The 17,296-nt window shown below is 54.8% G+C and overlaps 1 protein-coding gene and 1 non-coding gene across 2 annotated transcripts in view; both read right to left on the reverse strand.

Moving 5' to 3' along the window:
- CARS1 (cysteinyl-tRNA synthetase 1) overlaps positions 1-16,873 on the reverse strand; it is a 56,354-nt gene extending 39,481 nt beyond the window's left edge. Inside the window, 4 exon segments of the mRNA XM_033207803.1 lie at positions 1,116-1,207; positions 7,265-7,465; positions 7,468-7,512; positions 16,803-16,873. Of these exon segments, the coding sequence (XP_033063694.1) occupies positions 1,116-1,207; positions 7,265-7,465; positions 7,468-7,512; positions 16,803-16,827 (363 nt within the window). The 5' untranslated portion in view covers positions 16,828-16,873.
- On the reverse strand, positions 7,878-8,039 carry LOC117081913. The gene has a single exon (XR_004436377.1). It is a non-coding gene; the product is annotated as a U1 spliceosomal RNA (small nuclear RNA).
- Positions 16,874-17,296: the final 423 nt, after the last annotated feature.

Below are 17,296 nucleotides of genomic sequence, written 5' to 3' on the forward strand. Positions count from 1 at the left end.
AAAAACAGCAACAAACATCACAGTGTGGTTTGTGTTTTGTGTAAACAATTCAACAGAGACCATTTTGTTTTACTGTGAAAAGTCAGTCTCAGTGGGAGCCCAGTGATGTGTACGGCACCTCCCACCGACTGAGCCCTGGCTGGGTGGAGCCTCTTCCTCCGTGGGCTTCTACTCACCTCTGGAGGGAGGCTATAAAGGGAATCCATGATCTTATTTATTGCTGAAATGCTGCTTATTTAACCATAACACAGCTAATATTTACTGAGTACCTACCATGTGCTAGGCCCTGAGTTAAATACTCAATACGTAGTACACTCTAGGATGCAGGTTATGTCATTTTCTTTTAACAGATAAAGAAACTGAGGCAGACAGCACTTGGCCAGGGTCAGTCCCTGTTGGAGGAGCCCGGCTTGGAAGCCAAGACCCCTGAATCGTGGTGCTGCTCACCACTGTTCTGGCACTACCCCCCAACATCCCAGCATCCTCAGACCTCTCTGGGGGCAGTATCCTCAACCAGTTTCCCAAGGAAGGCCATGAACTCCCTCACACCTGACTCTGTCTGCCGAACGTGCTCCCTGATGGAAATCCAAGCACCCCCGGCCAGAGTCTGGTCTGAAATCTCTGGAGTCACTGGCCATGCCCTGAGCCAAGCAAACCATGCAAACTCCATTCTGTTAGGAACCAATCCTGCCTTCTTCTCAAAACCTGCTGTGCTCCCAACAACATCCAGCCGGTTTACAGTTTTGCCCATCCTGCTTGGCTCACATGGTGACACCTGCTGCAACCACATGTCCTCCTGAAAGGCCTGGCTGTGGATGACCTCAAGTATTCACAGTTGGGCAGAGTCCGAGAGACAAGCCAGGGTGATCCATGCCCAGAAGCCATGGGCAGGCTGCCACATGAGGCGTGATCCTTCATGTGTCTGAGTTTCAGAGGACAGCTCTGCCCCGGGCCACAGAGATTCTAACATGGAAGTAACTGAAGGATCTTAAACCTGGATTTATGGAACTCCAGAGCCCAACACAAGGAATGGAGAAGTCTGTTGTGTGACAAGGCACAGGGGCCGTCCTGCCTCCCATCGTGTGCATGTACCACAGCATCTGTGTCCTCCTTACCTTGTTCCTGGTGAGGCTGTTGTAAAGGTGGAGTCTGCATGGCTGGGTCCCAGCAGGAGGGGACCACTGGGGCTGCACACGTCGGCCTTTACCTGGGAGGCGAAGAGAGCGGGGTCAGGGTCCAGGGTCAGCACCAGGAAGTGCAAGTCACCTCTTCGTCTGGAGACTTGGTTTTTACAACAGGACTACAGTTTTCCATGAAATTTACACGACGTGAAACCACATGAACCTCGGTCAACATCACGCAGGTCAATGACAATTGCGTCTTTCTTTTTTTTTAAGATGGAGCCTCGCTCTGTCGCCCAGGCCGGAGTGCAGTGGCGTGATCTCGGCTCACTGCAAGCTCCGCCTCCTGACAACGGTGTGTTTCTTTTGCTTTCTCATATTCTGTATGGCAGCATACCCCAGTAACACCCTTAGAACCCCAGCAGCACTGAGGAATGCCTACACAGCGTGCTCAGCACACTCCACTGCTCTTCAAATACTGACCCCTTGCTGGCAGTGAGCACGCCACCACCTGGCACTCCTGGGTCAGTCAGGGCTCAACACTGACAAGGTATAGTCTGTGCCGCCACAGTCCTGGGAACCTCCCCCTCCCAGAATCCCTCACCTGGACAAAGTGAGGATTCTGGGGACTCTTCTTGGGACAGAGGCCACCTCCAAGCCTCCAAGCCCTGGCAACAGAGGCCAGGAGTCAGAGCAGAAAGGACCCCACCGTGGCCACTGCCAGCAGGCAACACTGGCTCCAGCCCAGCCCCTCCTTACCACTTCGGACACTGCAGAAGCGAGTGGCTGGCTCCCAGCTCTGGGCCCGCAGCCCAGCAGACTCTGATCCAGACACTGGGCTTCAAGCTCCACACAGGTCTATACTGCCTTCAGAAATAACCTGAGCTCCTCTCAGCCCCCAGGCAGAGACCCTTGCCAGCTAGCCCCTCGGTGCAGTCACCTCCTCCTAGCCAGACTTCCCCAGTTGTTCCCCTCCACTCGCCTGCGGGCTGCCTGGGCTGCTCTGACCACACTGCTTCTAGGCCTGTCTTCCAACCTGGCATGAGGCTGTCCTTACACAACCTACGTCTGGGACCCCTGAAAGGGCAGAGCTCTGTCCCTGGGGCCAGGGGCAGCCACAGGGTGATTATTCATCCTCTGAAACGTCAATCCTGCAAAGCTGGGTGTGGAGGACGGTACCTGGTGACTTGGCCATTGTCCTCAGCTGACTCCTGCCTGCCCTGCGCCCTCAGCAGATCCCCACTTTCCTCCACAGTTGTCGCCTACAGGTCCAGGTTCTGCATTATGCTCTGCTGGACACCTGTGACCCCAGCTGGTGCCTGGCCCTGGGAAGGGTTTCACATGTCTTGCTGAGTGGCACCAGGAAGGCCTACAAGATGGATACTCCTGGCACCGACCTGTGCCCACCCCAGCAGGTCACCTGGCAGCTCACCAGGGTGCTCGCATCCTGCCTCCTCCTGTCCTTGGTTTCTGTGCCAGAGAGTCTGGCAGCATGGCCAGCAAATCACCACACAGCGATCACGGGGAAGTTGGTCCTGGGCACCAGCCATCTCCTGGCTTCCTGGCTCTTGCTTGGGCCACAAAAGCCAGGACGGCAGACGCTGATGACAAACAGGCCAAGGGCAGGAAGGAGGGCGGCTGCAGTGTGTGTGTCTGGGCAGGAAGGGAAGTGTGGGCAGATAGGAGATGGGGCAGGAGATGGAGAAAGGTCCAGTGCTCAGCAGCAGCCCCCACTCTAGGTGAGTTCCAGCAGTCACAGGTGGTCAGATTCTAAAGCATAGGAAACCCCCAATCCTAATCAAACATCATGTGCTTATTGAGGCCAAGTGTAGCTTGGCCTCAGTTTACGTTAAATGCCTCCCAAGCCCTTGAAGGAGAATCTCACTCAATGCCTGCAGGCATTCAACCGGTCACTCTAGGATCCCTCACTCTCCTCCCTCCCTAAGACCCTGGAGCTCCTTCCATAGGACGCTGCTGCCATCTCAGACAGCTGGAGACACTGCCCAGAAGCACAGCCATGAGGCCACGGGATCATCACACTTGCCCTGCTATGATGAAAGGGCCCAGGGTTCCCAGGACTGAAAGTTCGTCCAAGAAGCCTGGCCACAGCCAGCATTCCAGCTCCCCGAAGGCTGCTACCTCCACACAGCTGGTGATGGGCTCCCCAGGAAACGGGTTACCAGGCCCAGATACACAAATTCAGATTTGCAAAAGGGAAGAACTGAGAGATACCACATAAGGACCCTTGCCCCCCAGCTTTTTTTTTTTTTTTTAGACAAAATCTCGCTCTGTCACCCAGGCTGGAGTGCAGCGGCACAATCACAGCTCACTGCAACCTCCGCCTCCCGAGTTCAAGCGATTATCCTGCCTCAGCCTCCCGAGTAGCTGGGACTACAGAGGCCCGCCACTACGCCCCACTAGTTTTTGTATTTTTAGTAGAGATGGGGTTGCACCATATTGGCCAGGCGGGTCTCGAACTCCTGACCTTGTGATCTGCCTGCCTCAGCCTCCTAAAGTGCTGGGATTACAGGCGTGAGCCACCGCACCCGGCCTGTGCTTTTGTTTCTTTGGAAAAAATGAACACACATTCATTGATTCCACAGTCCCACCCTGACCTGAGAGATCCAACAACAGAACAACTATGAACCGCTTGTGAGAGACATGCCTTCGAAACAGGGATGTGGGAGGCTGAAGATAAAACGATGGAGAGAGAAGCCAGGAAGTGGCAAGCAGTGTCTGCCTACATCACATCAGATGCAGACAGGACCAAGCAAGGGGCTCATGGAGAGAAATCAGGACCAAGCAAGGGGCTCACGGAGAGAAATCAGGACCCAAGCAAGGGGCTCATGGAGAGAAATCAGGACCAAGCAAGGGGCTCATGGAGAGAAATCAGGACCAAGCAAGGGGCTCACGGAGAGAAGTCAGGACCCAAGCAAGGGGTTCATGGAGAGAAGTCAGGACCCAAGCAAGGGGTTCACGGAGAGAAATCAGGACCCAAGCAAGGGGTTCACGGAGAGAAGTCAGGACCCAAGCAAGGGGTTCACGGAGAGAAATCAGGACCAAGCAAGGGGTTCAGAGAGAGAAGTCAGGACCCAAGCAAGGGGTTCACGGAGAGAAATCAGGACCAAGCAAGGGGCTCACGGAGAGAAATCAGGACCAAGCAAGGAGTTCATGGAGAGAAGTCAGGACCCAAGCAAGGGGTTCACGGAGAGAAATCCTTCATCAGGAAGTTAAGGGTCCTCCATCCGAGGGGTGAGAGCAACACCAAACCTTCACGTTCATAAAACCACGGCCTCGGCATCTGACAGACCCACACCCTCCTCAGTGAAGGGTGTGCCTGACACTCCTTCCCAGGGGGGCAGGCAGAAGCCGGCAGGCTGCAAGGGCTGAGCCTCCACTGTGGGCGAGAAGTGCCCAACAAGTTCAACGTCCTGATATCCAGTGGACCTCCGTGCTGGAGGCCGGCGATCCAGGGAAGGGATCCCCCTGGAAGGGGTCTGGTTTCACAGGAATAGAGCCCTGGGGGTTAAGCAGAGCCTTTCCTTTTTTTTTTTTTCCCCTGAGACGGAGTCTCACTCTGTCGCCCAGGCTGCAGTGCAATGGCACGATCTCGGCTCACTGCAAGCTCTGCCTCCCAGGTTCACACCATTCTCCTGCCTCAGCCTCCCAAGTAGCTGGGACTACAGGCCCCCACCACCATGCCCAGCTAATTTTTTGTATTTTTAATAGCGATGGGGTTTCACTGAGTTAGCGAGCATGGTCTCAATCTCCTGACCTCATGATCCACCCGCCTCGGCCTCCCAAAGTGCTGGGATTATAGGCGTGAGCCACCGCGCCTGGCCAAGCACAGGCCTTCCACGTCTGAGAAGATCCCTCGGGCTGCTGAGGCCCATGGTCTCGGAGAAAGGACACAGAAGGCACATGGGAGGGGCTGGTGACAGGCGGGCATGCTGAGGGCCGGACACGGGCACATTTGATGCTGCTGGGATGGCCAGCAGAGGTGGAAGGGTGAGCAGGACGAGGGGCACGTGGCCTACCGTGCCAGGAGGGAAGGTGCATACTTGGGGAGTATGAGCAATGGAAATGGAGGGCATTCCCACTCAGTGGGGGCAGCGGCTCTGATTCTCACAGCTACATGGAGGGAGATCCACAGCTACCGTCATCCCGGGGACATGAGCGAGGACACTCCACTGGACTCCATGGCGCCTCAGACCCACTCGAGGTCACTGGATGCTCTAGCAGTCCCAGGCTCCAGTTCCCACCTCCCTCTTCAGCCCCTGCTCAGTGTACACTAAGCTTGAGTGAGGGTCGCCTGACATAATGTCCATCATTCCTGGCACAAGCAGTCCCTGACAGCCTCTTGGGCAGCCTGGGTGATGAGGGGATTTGGAACCTGGGGAGGGCACAACAACTCCATGAGTGCTATCCACGGTCCATTCTGTTACACAGCAACATGGCTCTGCTTCCTCTCTGTAGGTTAAAAGGTGTTTGCAGGAGCAAAACCCTTCCTTCATCTCACAGTGTGGATGGAGGCTTGTGTCTGTACCGCTCTTTCAACAAGTCCCTATGAGGGAAAACTGGACAGGCCACTGCTGAGCTGGAGGTACGAGGCCCACTCCACCCCCTAATCCCGCCCCTCTCTGGCTGTGTCTTGGAACGGCACATGGCAGGGGCAACAACCTGACACCGGAGCACTTGGAGAGAAGGCACCTCATAGCACAGGTGTCACCTGGGTGACCACACTGGAGGCTCAGGCAGGAATGGCTACATGGGGAAGGAGATGACCTGCACAGCAATGGCCTCCACCCTATGCCGGGGAAGGAGTGTCTGCTGCAGAGTTATCCAGAAAACACAGCCCCTAGGAGATGTGACATCCCCACCTCCACCCTGGTTCAAACAGTGGTCTAGCAGAGGCCTGACCCATGGCAGAGTAGCTGGGACTACAGGCGCCCACCACCATGCCCAGCTAATTTTTTGTATTTTTAATAGCGATGGGGTTTTCATAGCGATGGGGCAGAGGCAGGGTGGCATGTGCCAAATCCCAGGCCCCAAAGGAGTCTGGAGAAGCCCTCAAGAGGCCGCCAGGTACAGCCAGGATCACCAGGGCACAAAACCTGCCCCCACATGAAGGTGGAGGAGTGGCCACAGCCACAGGAGGAGCTGAGCCACCCAAAGGCATACTTCAGTGATGACATGGAGCCCCCTCAGATTTGCCACAGTGACAAAGCCATGCAGGCACCCAAGAGTATCTCCCTCAGATAACCACAGCCACGTTTCCCAGACACAACCAGCACTCACAGGCTGGAGCTATGGGACAGACATCATCTCAAAGAGAAAAAATGACTTATTTCTGATTTTTAAAAAGTTCAATGTCAATTAATACTTTAGGATTTGCTGGGCGCGGTGGCTCACGGCTGTAATCCCAGCACTTTGGGAGGCTGAGGCAGGTGGATCTCGAGGTCAGAAGATCCAGACCATCCTGGCTAACACAGGGAAACCCCGTCTCCACTAAAAATACAAAAAAATTAGCTGGGCGTGGTGGCGGGCACCTGAAGTCCCAGCTACTCGGGAGGCTGAGGCAGGAGGATGTTGTGAACCCAGGAGGCGGGGGGTGCAGTGAGCCAAGACCGCGCCATTGCACTCCAGCCTGGGCGACAGAGCGAGACTCCACCTCAAAAAAAAAAAACAAAAAAAAACAGAAAAACTTTAGGATACAACGATTTTAAAGCTGGAGGATAGACACACTGCAATCTTATGGAAAAAATAAAGAGAAAGAACTGAGTCAACCAGAGCCAGGCACAGCCTTAGCTAAAAATCACAAGGCTAGGGCCCGTGGCCTGGGCATGCTACGTGGAACCCCAGAGCCGCAGCAGCTCTGCACCCCACCACCTCAGGCAATTCTGCCACAATAGTGATGTGAACATCTCGCTCCTGAATACCCAACTCCACAGGGTATGATTTTATCCCAACCTCCACCCAGCGAGCGCTGGATCTGCCCATCCAGGCCACTTGCTCGAGACACACTTGGGCGAGGTTCCCTCTGAGGTATCCACAGGTGCCAGGTAAGCACCAGGGTGAGGGAGAAAGCCCTTGACCTTGGGGGGAGAGGTTCTAATGGCCAGGGAACCCACTCTGTTACTCACTTGCTTGGAGCCTGTAGGGCTGGCCTTTGCCACAGGGGCTACCCAGGAGCGCTTCTATGTGCCTGAACCACCGAGCCACGTGGAAGAGCTGGGGGTCAGCAGGCGGGGTCGAGAGCTGCCTGAACGCGTCCACGTCTGCCTGGGACAGTGAGTACCCCTGGACATAGCTACGCGTGCTGAGGTGCTCGTTCAGGGCTTGTGCCTGGCTGCCTCGTCACTAATGCTCAGAATGGACCTGTAGTCAGGAGCTGCAAAGACAGAGGGCACACGGTGTCAGGCAGCAGGCAGGCAGCCCAGAGGCCGCCAGGCAGAACTCAGAAAGACAGGGACCAGGGGATGGCACGGAACCAAGGAAAAAGGTGCTCAAGCCCTTCCCTGGACGCCAAACATCCAGAACAGGCAAAGGGACAGGGCAGCGCGTCGACTGGGGTCGGGGGAGTGACTACCTAACAGGTATGGACAGATTTCCTCTTGAGTGATGAAATGCTTTGGAACTAGACAGAACTGAAGGCTGCGTGACAACATGGTGCACCAAATACCACGGAATTATGCACTTTTCATTTTATGTCATATAAATTACTTAGTTTTTAAGTTTTTAATTTATTTTTTCTATCAGGGAAAGCACAAAACGGTTCCACACTATCACAAATTGTGCAATTCAGTTTCCGATATTTGTGGAAATCACAGGGGTCAGCCCATCTGGAGTGTAATGGATAAGCCTCGCCTCGGGAGAGCTGCCTACACCATCGTGGTATCCCTCCTGCCAGGTAAGTACGTTACGTTACGTGAATTTTACCTCAATGTTTTAAAACTCACAACAAAAATCTCCCAAACCAAACCAACTTCAAGTCTCTTTGCCGCAGTGGCACCCTCTCCCTCTGGGTGCTGGGGGATGAGGGGTAGGGAGAACCCCACATTGACAATGTGTGCCATTTACACCCCTGTACCAAGAGACAGCTGGACCCTAGTGTGCCTTCTGCAGGTCAAGGCCACAGCCTCAGGAAGACTGAGCCCCCTCAAAGGACCAGCCCAAGAAAGCACAGGGCTGCCAGGATAACGTGGCTGCTCCAGCCAGCTTCACCTGGCCCCTGGCCCCTCGCTCCAGGCCCCAGCCTCCTTCCTTAGAGCCTTCAAAGCAGTAAGCATGCACCTCCACCACTCAGGTGTGTCACTCAAGGACCCAAGAGCCGCTGTTCTGCATGTCACCATCGGGAGGAGCAGCAGAACCCTAACTTTCACCACTGCCAGCTGCAGACAAGGCTGCCTCGGCACATGCACGCTGACCAGCCCCATGGCATTGCTCACTTGAGCCCCCGCTCACCCTCCTTCTCCGCCTTCATTCTCCCTCATTTTTTATTTTTATTTATTTATTTTTATTTTTTAGAGACTGGGTCTGACTCTACTGCCCAGGCTGGAGTGCAGTGGTGCAATCAAGGTTCATCACATCCTCAAAATGCTGGGCTCAAGTGATCCTCCAGCCTAAGCCTCCTGAGTAGCTGAGACTACAGGCACATGCCACCAGGCCCAGCTAATCATTCTCCCTTTAAATTCAAAAGTCACCTCTGCTGAATCGGCAGGGAATGTAGCTCCTTCCCTTACTGTCAGGAATTAGGGAATAAAATCTGTCTCACCATTCTAAGGAATATCTGCCTGCAATTACCTCCGACACCAGAGTTGGGGACCAGGTGCTGTGTCCACAGCCCACCTCCCTAAAGTGGGGGCACAGCAGGCAGATGGTACCATGTTTCCGGCCAGGGGAGGGAGTCTGGTTCCTGCGCCCATGAGCACAAGTGCATCCAAACCTTGAACCAGTGATTGTGCTTGCTGAGAGAACTGCGGGAAAAGGACCAATGCTTGCTCCTTCCACACAGACACCCTCCCACCCCAGAGTTCACTCAGGGTGGGAAAGCACATGTCTGGCCACCCCTTCCTGGGCACAAGCTGCCCGACATCACGGCCATGCGGCATGGATGACCTGCATGTCACAGTCCCCCTCTCTGCCCTCTCCCATTTCCTTTTGTCCCCCATCTCTGTGTTTACTCCCTGGCATAGAGCCAGAGAGTCACCCCAACCAGACCCACGCAGCTTCTGAAAACAGAGAGCAGAGTGTGTTGTGGAGGTAACTGCACACAAATGCCTTTCTCTGCTTTGCCTAGGCTGGGGAAAACCCTTAGTGTCAGGCCAATAACTAGCATTTCTGACAATGCTGTGGTGTCAGCAAAGATGAGTCAGAACGGAGTGCACAGCTGCAGCAGCAAGAATGTCCCCCTGGGTCGAGTTCTTCACCCGCCAGGGAGCCCACAGAGCCACGTGATGCCCCAGGGCCCGGCCTCTGTGGCTGCCGGAGAGGATATCCTGAAGCCACCTGCAGTAAAGGGGTGGGCACTGTGTGGGAAACCCTTCCTGAAATCTCAACATGGATGCAGGGCTTAAAATGACTTCCTGGGATGACTCTCGCTGCTGGGATGATGAGTGCAGTGTCCCTCTAACTTGCCCTGCTTCCCTCCCCCTGCACGGAGCCACCAGCCCATCTGACTCCAATAAGATGGCCACCCACTCCAAGCAGCCAGAGGCACCCAGAAGCAAAGCTCTGGGCACACTCTCTAGCCAAAACTGGAATCACACCCCTTTATGAGTTTTCCTTATGAGCACCTATAGCCAACCCATGGGAGGATCCAGGGCCTTTAACTCAAGAGGCTTTGGACTTGAGAGCCAGCCTTTGTCACCTGGATTCCTGCAAGTCAGACACTGCCACCTGTAGCCAGCATGGCTCTCCCCTCACAGCCACAGGGCTCCTGCAGCTTTGCTGAAAAGGGAAAGTTCACATTACTGTCCCCTAACACCCACCTCGCCAGCAGCACAAGCCCGTCCTCATGCTGGCCATGGGCCCCCACCTGGCGCTCCATACCCTGGTCATGGGTCCCCTCCACCTGCTGCTCCTTTTTTAGGGGGAATGCTCCCCAGACACCAGCAGGCCCCTTAATCCTTCACAGCTCTGCTGGGTGCTGGCTTCTCCACCAGGTCTTCAAGGACTCTCAGTCCATATGGTGCCCGCCTCTAGACCCCGAGTCTGGCTGCTGTTTCTCTCCACAGCACCCCTGTCTAACATATGCACGCGTTTCTTTCCTTCACCATCTGCCCCACTGCTCCATCTACCTTAGTCACTGCTCGATCTTCAGCATCTACAACTGAGCGTGTGACATTCCAGATACCAGCTAACGTTGCCGAGGGAACAGATGAGTGGACAGCAGAATGGCACCACAGAGTGCCTGCCACCGGTGGTGGGCTGGCGTTCCCCTATGGCACTGGGCCTCACGCACGCTTCTCAGAAGGACACCTGCACAAGGACCAGTGCTGGGAACCGGCCACAGCCTCTGCTGCTTTGAGCCCCCAAGGGCTTGCTTAGCAGGGGCCCTGCTGCCCAAAGATACCAGAGACACAAGAACAAGTCACTTTTCACTTCAGCTCTTCCAACAGTCCGAGGAAGAGAAACACAGGGGTGGACTCTGGCCCCGCTGAAGGTGCCAGGGGGGTGCCGGGAGCCCTTGAGGGCCTGTGAGCTCACCTGCCCCAGCCCCACAGTTACAGGCCCAGTGTCAGCACTGGCACTGCCGGGGCTTCCCTCTGAGAGAGGAAGGAGGCTGCTTACATGGACATGCGCTCTCCTCCCAGCTGGAGATGAGACCAGGGAGGACGGAGGCGGAGGCAGACCCACCATGGCAGCTCCAGGCTCCCCAAAGCGAGGTCCTGGAAAACTAACTCTAAATAAATATCAGACTCCTACGAACTCTTTTGCAGAGCAACTTCCAACCAGGAGACTTCTAGTTTAGCTGGATATTTCCCTCCAACAGCTCTGCAGCCGCCAGCAGTGGTCCCATTTCATGATAAAATGAAGTTCACTAAAGATTAGAGAACTTGCCAGAGGGATGGACAGAGCCGGAAGGTGAGCCTCGTCCCCTCATGGGTCAGGCCACAGTTCGAAAGCTGTTCCCCGATGCTGACCCTCCACACTCCTCTCCTGTCCCCTCCCTGAGCCTTGGTCTTCTGCAACTGCTCATGCCTGGGTTGGGCCAGACAACAGCAGCACCCTAAGAAACAGTGGCACAGCGTCGGCTTCCAGCTCCGACAGCGAGCTGACGGGCACGCGCCTCTCACACTCAGAATCCACTCTGATGAAGAGACCACCGGCAACAGCCCGAACACTGACAGTGACGGTGGCTGATGGGGAGGTTACAGGTGATTTTAATTCCCTTTTTCCTCATTGCTCACATTTTCTGCGGTAAGCATCTGCTATTTTTAAAATGAGAAAAACATAAAATGTCCTAACGGCTGCAGTGGCTTTTGAGTGCTGAGGAAGCAGCCTGGGAACTGAAGCTGCCGCAGATCCGCTCTCTGGAGACCCGAGGGGCGGCCCTGACGCCCTCCAGGGCTGAGTGCCTACACTCACACCCATGGCGGCATTTCCTCGTGGTAAAACACGCTCAGAACGTCCGCCTTGTAAAGCTGCAGGCCATTAAGTCAAATTACACTTGTAAAATGTTTAAAAGCTGCCTGGCACAGAGTCAGGGGCCCCGCTTGCCATCATTATTATCATAATCGCTCTGGTGTTATTAGTGTTCTGGTAATAGCCGCATGCTACACACAGAGAATTTCCTGGAGTTTTCCTGAGGATCACACACTCATTTTTATTTAATTAATTTTATTATTTTAAAAGTTTATTACCAAATCTGCCTTGATCTTGGATCACATCATTCTTAAATGTACCGTCTAGAGCAGCCTAGACTACTCATCAAAAGGGAATCAAGTCCACGCTTGAGAAGGATCTTCTCAGAGCAGAAAGGTGCTGGTGCCCAGGGAAGCAGAGGAGAACGATAGGCTTCCATGAGATGGATGCAGTCAGGCATTTGGGTAATTGTGGTAGCTGCATTTAAGTGTGTCTCGAGGAAACAAATAAAAATAGATCAGCTCTCAAGTGGTCATGGGTTTGAGCCAGGCTGTGGTCTATCAGTCTGATGCTGAGATCAGATGAGAACACTTCTGAGCTGATGGAAAACCTCCCAGGGGCCTGTTCCTCGACACTGGCCCTCACTGTAGAGCCTGCACACTCCGTGCCAAAACGCCTGCTCTGCCCCCATGGGAAGGAATGTCCACTACCGGGTGACCTTGTAGTTCAGTTCATCAACACATTGAAGGACATGGCAATGTCCCAGAGGTGGAGGGTGGTTATCACTGGCTACAAAGGTGGAGTCTCTACAGAACATTTATTGAAATCAAATGCAAGTACCAAGCACTCACTCAGCAGATACCAAAACAAATCTACACCAAATGAACCCCATCCCAGACACGCCAAACAACCATGGCGGTGCGACCTCTCCCTCTCTCTGGCTCTTTCCTATCAGCATTTATTTATTTATTTATTTACTTATTTTATTTTATTTTATTTTATTTTATTTTATTTTTTCAGACGGAGTCTTGCTCTTGCCACCCAGGATGGAGTGCAGTGGCATGATCTCAGCTGACTGCAACCTCCGTCTCCCGGGTTCAAGCGATTCTCCTGCCTCAGCCTCCCCAGCAGCTGGGATTACAGGCGCCTGCCACCACACCCAGCTAATTTTTGTATTTTTAGTAGAGATGGGGTTTCACCATATTGGCCAGGCTGGTCTCGAACTCCTGACCTCAGGTGATCCACCCACCTTGGCCTCCCAAAGTGCTGGGATTACAGGCGTGAGCCCCCGCGCCTGGCCTCCTATCGGCTGCCTTGTTTCTCTTCCTGCCTTCCCTTGAGGCTCTCCCAGCTCCACTCCAGGCATAGTCCTGGTCTGCCATCAGCAGCAGAATCTGGGGGCTCCACAGAAGTCACATTCTTGCACCCACCGGAGACCTGCCAAATCAGAATCTCTGGGGTGGGCCCAGCAAGTAAGGTTTAAACTAGCTTCCTCATGGGTGGGCAGCTCACAAAAATGCAGACCCTTTTACAGCAGGTCTGAGCTCCTAAGAAGTGCCTGGGTTTGGTGGGGTCTGCACCCCGCACTCACCCTGACTCTTTGCCCTCTGAATCTGCTACTACTAAGGTCCCACTAGGGTCCTCATCTTGTGGGTGTCCAGGCAACACCTCACCCTGCAGGTTACTCCCTTTCTGCAAATGTTTCCCTGGTCCCACCCCGCCCCCCACCCTCTACAGCGGCTCCTCTTGGGTCCTTCCTAGTGACCCACTCCCTATCCAAGAAGTGCTCAGAAAGAGGACTGGAAAAAGCCCCAGACATGAATCGTGGGGAGGAGAGAGGGGCATGCACCCCTGCTCTCACCAACTAGGAGCCAACACCACCCACTCGCAGACACCAGAGCCTCCTCCCACAGGTGAGGGCTCACTCACCCGCCCTGCCTCCATCTCTCCTGATCACCAGCCCCGGAGGTCCGGCTGTCACTCGTTCACAAAGCTGGCCCCCAGGCACCCTCTCTCACCCCCAAGAATGGCATCTCCATCTTCCTCCTTACTGGCAGGGAGGTTATTCCTTATTAGGGAAATCCAACATCCCTCACAGTGAGCCTGTGGGGTGATCAGACAGCCATATTGCCACCCAGAGCACCCACACTGGAAATGGCTTGATCTCTATCCCAAGGGTACTGCCTAAGACTCTTCGAATATCTGGAAATATGGTACCTGAGTTCATAGAGGAGCAAACATTTCATGCGGCTCTGGGGAACACATCGAAGGGCATCCGCTTCATTCTCGTCTGCCTTAACTCACTCGGTTGAGTTACTCTGAGTCTGAAGAGAATCATCAAAGGCAGCACAGCACAGTCGTTAAGGTCCCTACTGAGTCAGGCTGCCCAGGTTGGGAGCCTGGCTGTGCCTCTGGCTAGTCATGATGGTGGACAGATTGCTTGACTTCTCTGAACCTCGGGGTTCTCATCTGTACAAGATGCCAGCAGCATCTTCCTCAAAGGGGTTCCTCCAAGGGTGGCAGGAGAGAACAGATGTAAAGCATTTAGAGCAGTGCCTGGCACAGACTCATGCTGAAAAAATGCTGGCTGTGTTATTATGAAGACCCTTGAATTAAACTATATAAAAATTAAACTATAAGTCTGACCTAATGAGTAGCCAGCCACCCAAGTGGTATCCCAAGTCTGTATGGAAAGGCCCTGAGGTAGGCTCCGCCTACCCCAGAAATCTCAGAAACGAAACTCATCCTTCTGAAATAACCAGGCCCTTGGACAGGCATCAAGCCTATGCACCTTCAAGACTACAAAGGAGAAGCTGTACACCCAATGAGACATTGAAGAAGAAACAGACGTTCTGAGTCAACTTTCGGAAGATGGTACAAAAATGAGGGCCTCCTTGAAAAATCAAGGAATATGACCACTGAAAGCAATTACGATTGGATTTTATTTCCTGTTCTCATCTTTGAGAGGTGTGTGTGTGATGGGAGGAGCTGATAGTAAAGGGCAGGTGGGCCATGCCCTGGGGCAGAAGAACACCGGCTGGAGATGTTGTGCGCAGGCTGAGGACTGGGCAATCTGCCTGCTGCCCTCACAGCCGGGAGTGGGCAATCCCAAGCTATATGCCAAGCTCCAAAAAGAAGGCAATTCTTACAAGGCTCTGAAAACCTAAAATTTTGAAGCTATTTTTAAAAACAAGATATAAAACACTCCTAATACGTCGTTTACGTTCACAAATGAACAAAAACACATTTTTACTTTGAAAACAAACAAGCTCTAGTTTTCAGCATGGACACAGCACTTACTGAGTGTGCCAGGCACTGCTCTAAGTCCTTCCCATCTATTAACTCATTTACGCTCCATGCTCCAAGGTAGGAGCCATTACCCATGGTTTGCTGTGAGGGGGGCGCAGAGCTGGGACCCTGGCCCTGCCAATGTGGTTCCAGAGTCGGGGCTGTTAACCATGATGCTGTTTTTTTTTTTTTTTTTTTTTTTGAGACGGAGTCTTGCTCTGTCGCCCGGGCTGGAGTGCAGTGGCCGGATCTCAGCTCACTGCAAGCTCCGCCTCCCAGGTTTACGCCATTCTCCTGCCTCAGCCTCCGGAGTAGCTGGGACTACAGGCGCCCGCCACCTCGCCCGGCTAGTTTTTTCTATTTTTAGGAGAGACGGGGTTTCACCGTGTTAGCCAGGATGGTCTCGATCTCCTGACCTCGTGATCCGCCCGTCTCGGCCTCCCAAAGTGCTGGGATTACAGGCTTGAGCCACCGCGCCCGGCCCCATGATGCTGTTTTACAGGAATCTGGGTGACTTCTGAGGACTGCCTGGCTCTGGGACAGGTGGAGATGGTGCTGGAATCCAGGCACACAGGTAGGGTGGTAGGTGGCATGCCTGGAAGGTGACTACCTCCTGCCACTAGGCACAAGAGTGTAGCCCTGTCCTCTGGGTGTCCCCACGCCGCCAGATTACCCAGGTTGTCAGAACTACCTATCTATAACCCAATAAACTCTCAGGGGCAAAGGGCACCACCGGATGCCAAGGAAATCTTGGTGCAATCTAAACTGAAGATGGGGGCTGGAGGTATCTTAGAAGAACTTGCATCTAATTTTTGCAGCCAAGAAAATGAAAAACTAGACACTGACAATGTTTCCTTTGGAAAGCCTGCTCCAGACTGTTAAGAATCTGGGCTTTCTGATTCAGTCTCTTGCCTTTTCAGCACCTAAAATTTTGCTTGAGGGACAGTGAGACAAGACCCACTGGTCTCTCGAGGTCTACCCGCTGGTGACATGAGTGACTGGGGGAGCTGACACAGCTGTGTCCCTGGGGAACCTCCCAGGTTGGCAATAAAGTGGGGCAGTAATGCTCTCACAATCAGCTTGCAGTGGACTGCCTGCGGAACTGGAGATGAAAGCCTTCCTAAAGCCCCAAGCCCTTTTACTGTGTGTACGCGTACCCCTGGCGTCCTCTGCCCCATTTCCCTAAGTACCAACCTCAGGTGCCCTCCGCCCACCTCCCGGAAGCTGCCAGGTCTGGGCAGAAAACCAAAACAACCCTTGGGCCTTTGTCTCCCCCCCAAAGTCCAGCTGGGACAAGAGGGGGCGAGGGCCCGCCCAGGCACCGGCTGGGGAGAGGCTGTTTGATGTAGGGCCACCTCCCGGGGTGAGGATGCAAGGGGACCTCGGCAGGAACCAAGTGAGGAAACTGAGGCTGGGTGGTCTGGGCAGCTCCCCGGCCAGGCTCGGGTCCCCGCGGGTCTGTGCTCCAGGCACGGGTCCGGCAGACCCTCACGCAGGGGTCCCAGTGGCCGTCCCTCGGAGCCGGGCACCCGTTGTCATTCGGATCCTAGGACGTGCCACCCCTCGAACCTCAGGACCCGCCGCCCCTTGGACCCGACGACTTGCTGTCCCTCAGACCCCGGGCACTGCCGCCCCTCAGACCCAAGGACGTGCCGTTCCTCAGACCCCGGGCGCCTCCGCCCCTCAGACCACGGACACAGCCGCCCCTCAGACCCCAGACACCCAGGCCCCTCAGACATAAGGACTCGCCGCCCTTCGAGCCGAGCACCCTAGCCGCCCTCAGCCCGGCCCGGCCGCGCCGCTCACCCTGCTGTCCGGAGGAACCTGCCATGGCTGGGAATCCCGGACCCACAGCTGCGGCTACAGACACTTCCCAGAATCTGATGCAATCACCGCCCCGGAAGTCCCGCCCCGCGCCGGGCCCGTCTTCCGGGACACGCCCGGTCGCTAGGCAACCACCAGCGGCTCAGGCTGTCGCTGGCCCGGAGCATGCTGGGAGCTGTAGTTCAACCCCGGCGACCCGCTCTCCGGAGCATCGCGCGGCAAAGCGTTCAGTGTCGGTGCTGGGAGTAGTCAGCCCAGTCGCGGGGAGACAGGCACTAAAGACTGAGCGTCCTAAAATAGGTGTTTAAGTCACCATTGCACTAAGCGCCGTGAGGACCAGGCCCAGCCTGGAGGTCAGAGGCGGCCTCAGGGCTGGGTGTGAGACGGGATGGTTCCCAGGAGGCCGACCTGGAGCAGGGCCTGGGGATGGACGGGAAGCGCGCTCCAGACCTAGGGACCGCCCTGCCAATGACCCT

The sequence above is a fragment of the Trachypithecus francoisi genome, unplaced genomic scaffold, assembly GCF_009764315.1.
Source record: "Trachypithecus francoisi isolate TF-2019V2 unplaced genomic scaffold, Tfra_2.0 Lachesis_group8, whole genome shotgun sequence".
In the NCBI taxonomy this organism is placed as follows: domain Eukaryota; kingdom Metazoa; phylum Chordata; class Mammalia; order Primates; family Cercopithecidae; genus Trachypithecus; species Trachypithecus francoisi.